Below are 3,670 nucleotides of genomic sequence, written 5' to 3' on the forward strand. Positions count from 1 at the left end.
ATTAAGATAATTTTTTTTTAAATTATACATTATGTTTAAACATGCAAGTCAGGTATTATCCCATTTAATCTATTTAAAGTCAATAAAAGTCCAGTTAATATGACAAAATGAACTTCTACATGTGTTCTTGGGACGTTTTTGTTCCAATAGTCTTAAAGAAGACGTGTTCCTAAATTAATCTAAAATATTTAAAGAGAGTCCATGAAAAACCATGTGTTTGCCTCTAGAGGCTGATCCATGGATAATAAAGGAAATGGTTGATTAGTGCCTGAGACAAATGTGGGCATTTTAAAACAGTCTAGTTGTTACGATGCTGGTGTTATCAGTGGAAGGATGGAAAACATCTACACACTTCATAGAGATGTCTGTCTCTGTAATGAGAGCTTCAGTGACGATTTAACTGCTCAAAAGAAAACTCATTCATAAAATATTTTATTTCAGGAAACAAACTTTTACAGCTGACAGACGCCCGTCCAGCAGTGGAGCTGAAGTGGTAAAAGCTCAGCATGGGGGCTTTATTGGACCTCATCACAAGTCACACTGCTGCAGGAAATTAAAAAAACAAAAACAGCCTCTGATTCACAAACGTTTCCAACAGACACAGAGGGAACGAAGCATCAGAATGATCGACTTGTTCTTATGAATGAAGGTCTTCCTCCTCCGTGCTGTTGTCGGGGCTGTCGGGCGTCATGTGGCAGCCGGAGTCTCTCGGGCAGTTGCTCGCATCGGCCTTCCTGCTCTCACTGGAGGCCTCGGCCTCCCGACCGGCTCCATCCTCCAACTGACTGTCAGCTGTGGAGAAGAGAAGACGGGTCAGCTGAACGTGCTGTCGCTGAGTTGAATAGATAAGCAGTAAGTTATCCTCTGCAGCTATTCTTCCTGTGCACCGAGGCCCAACCGTCTGCAGCTACCGTCCTGGTGTGTCCAGCTCTATTCTCAGACGCGCTCTTTGGGGTGATCCTGTTATCTTTAACCTCTTTAGCTGCGACCCAGATACCCTCCCATCTTATCTACTTGAGTCACTTGTCCCTTTTCCTGTCCAGATCCAAACGTCTTGGTGTATGTTTTTGTGGTTTTATCGTGCCGTCTGACGACACCGTCCTTGTGTGACCTTGTGTGTTTCCATCACTCACAGGCCAGTTGCTGCAGGGAGTGGACGGCGGCCAGCAGACGCTGCCGGTGCTCTGGATCCGTCACATTCAGCTCCATCAGGTGATGCTCCCTCAGCCTCATCAGGTCGTCCACCGTTTGGTAACCGTTCAGCTGCAGAGACGAGGAATACTCCTGATAGGACGAGAGAAAACAGCACGGCTCAGCTGCTGTAGGAGCATTAAATCATTCTGAGCACAAATAAGAAGAAAATACCTCCAAACTGAGGCGCCGTAGCACTTCATGAACAGTCGATTTGTGTCTCACTTCCTCGTGCACCTTGGAGCTCTCCTCTGTCAGCACATCCACATAAATGAACTTGAAGTTTCCTACTCTTCCATTCAGCATTCCCGTCCATATCCCCATGGGGGGCTTGGCAATGATGTCGATTACATCTCCCACCTGAATGATGGTTGTATTACATGTGTTTGTCAACTAGTAGGTACAAAAATTAACTATCAATGAACCTGACTATTAAAAAAAACCCAAAGAATTCTAGATACTGGTCAAAGATGATCATCCTAAAACTAGTCACAGTTCAGCTCCAGTATAATATAACTAGGACGTTTGTATTTATTTTCCAGACTTGTTTACCTTGAGTTTGAGCGACTCGGTGTCGTACGGACTCGGCACATACTCGGTGTGGACCCTCGCTCTGCCACACAGCTGCCTCGTGTACGACAGATCCTCGTCCAGCCTCAGACTGTCTCTGTAGCTGGAGCAGTCCGACCCACTGGTGACTCCACCTGGGGAGCAGCACACAAACAGGAGTTCAGCTAATTAATGCTGCGTTTCGTTCTCACTGAGGCCTTCATGTGTCGGTAACAAGACAGTCTAAGATGGGGATTTGGTTTTTGATTCGTCAGCAGCTGGTGCAGCTCAACAAATTAGCGCATCTGAGGAGGAGTAACAGGATAGTTGAGCTCGCGAGCACAGATTGCATAATTCATTGAGTGCTGGTGTGAAGAGCACACTTGGTTCTGTGCCCAAAGGTTCTTACTTGAGGAGCTTTGTCCACTGTTGTGACTGTAGAGGCTTTCCAGAGAGTTACTGGACCTCCTGTGTCCTTCAGTCAGCGGCCCTCCGTGGTCAGCTTTCCTTACGTCTCCTTTCTGCACAGCAAACACAGCGAGGCACATTTTTACTGTACAGAACATACTTGTGGTTCTGTGTCATCTTCTCTTGTCTGTTTCCCACCAAGTATTTGGGACAAACAAAAGCTAACCAAGCAGATAGCTGAGTCAGGGCGCTAAGCTGCTGTGTTTGATTTCCTCTGTGACGGAACAGCTCAGTATCCCAGTTTATGCTGGGACACGCAGCTCCACTGGCAACACAAACACTTAATCCTGTGAGCGTTGCTTTGCTTTTTTTAGCTGACACCTCGGAGGTGTGCGGCGAGTTTAATCCCCAACTACCTGTGCTAAGCTTTTAACTTCCTTTACCTGTGCAGACACTTTCACACCAGGAAGCACATTTGCATCAGTCACTAAAACGGTGTTCAGCTTCTGAGTTGATCTAAAATTATTTTCTAAAGAAAGAGATGCTTGAGAATAATGAGGTTTATAATAAGAGCACAAATTAGACAAATGATAAATCACCCAGTTAACATATAAGTGAAGGACTTCGGTAGGCTTCGTTTTACTGAGTTACACGTCATGCGTCACCTGCGTTTCGCTAAAATTAGAACGAATGCTGAAGAAGACGATCATCCACGAGCTCATAGAGACACTGCACATATGCAACACAGTGGACCAGCGCCAGCAGAGTCATGTTTCATTAATTACCAGCCTGATGGAACTCACAGGACAGGTGTAGCGTGTGACCTGTCTGACCTTAAATGTAAAGCTGATGTTAGCTTTATTGTCATTGCTGCATTTTCATGAGCCAGAATTCAATCATGCTCTATAACGAGTGCACAAAACACTCACTGCTGCTCAGATGTTGCTGAACCAACCTACCAACAACCAACCAAATAAAAATCATTTAAAAATAAAATACTACTGCTGTGCCACCTCCAGATGTGTTAATGTGCCACAAACCAGCAGCAGCATGTAGATGTTTCTGTCTGACAGGCAGCTTGAAATGTTTTATTTCTATGACAATGTGTTCTGCTGGACTTTAAAAAAGTGACATAAAAAAAAGGAATTAAATGCTTTTTTTCTGTGAATGTGCATTCCAGCTAATTCAGTGACTTGTAATTGGACATAAAGTTATTATTTATTAGCTGATGATCTATTAAGTGCTCCCTAATCACATTAACTCAAATTATTTTGGTCACGTTTCATTGTTATTCAACAGGAAGTCATGATATCCAGCTATCCTGCATGACTTATGCATTCTCCAAGCACGTGTTTAGTGTTACCAGGTTTAGAGAGTTTCAAATTAGAGATAATAAAAGACAAGTTTAATTAAAGATTTGCTGTATTCATGCTAGAATTAGACCCCCAGACCACCCAGGAGTCGTGTTGGCCTAATATTATTTGCATATACTTGATTGAATAATTTACAAATTCAGCAGAAA

General features: G+C 43.7%; 1 protein-coding gene across 1 annotated transcript in view; it reads right to left on the reverse strand.

Moving 5' to 3' along the window:
* Positions 1-637: 637 nt before the first annotated feature.
* LOC103363753 (SAM domain-containing protein SAMSN-1-like) overlaps positions 638-3,670 on the reverse strand; it is a 16,339-nt gene continuing 13,306 nt past the window's right edge. The window contains exons 5-9 of the mRNA XM_008290637.1: positions 2,150-2,261; positions 1,744-1,895; positions 1,366-1,551; positions 1,134-1,284; positions 638-792 (exon numbers count right to left, since the gene is read on the reverse strand). Coding sequence (XP_008288859.1) covers positions 638-792; positions 1,134-1,284; positions 1,366-1,551; positions 1,744-1,895; positions 2,150-2,261 — 756 coding nt within the window. The remainder of the gene's footprint in view (positions 793-1,133; positions 1,285-1,365; positions 1,552-1,743; positions 1,896-2,149; positions 2,262-3,670) is intronic.

This window comes from Stegastes partitus, unplaced genomic scaffold (genome assembly GCF_000690725.1).
Source record: "Stegastes partitus isolate 25-593 unplaced genomic scaffold, Stegastes_partitus-1.0.2 Scaffold687, whole genome shotgun sequence".
Lineage (NCBI taxonomy): Eukaryota > Metazoa > Chordata > Actinopteri > Pomacentridae > Stegastes > Stegastes partitus.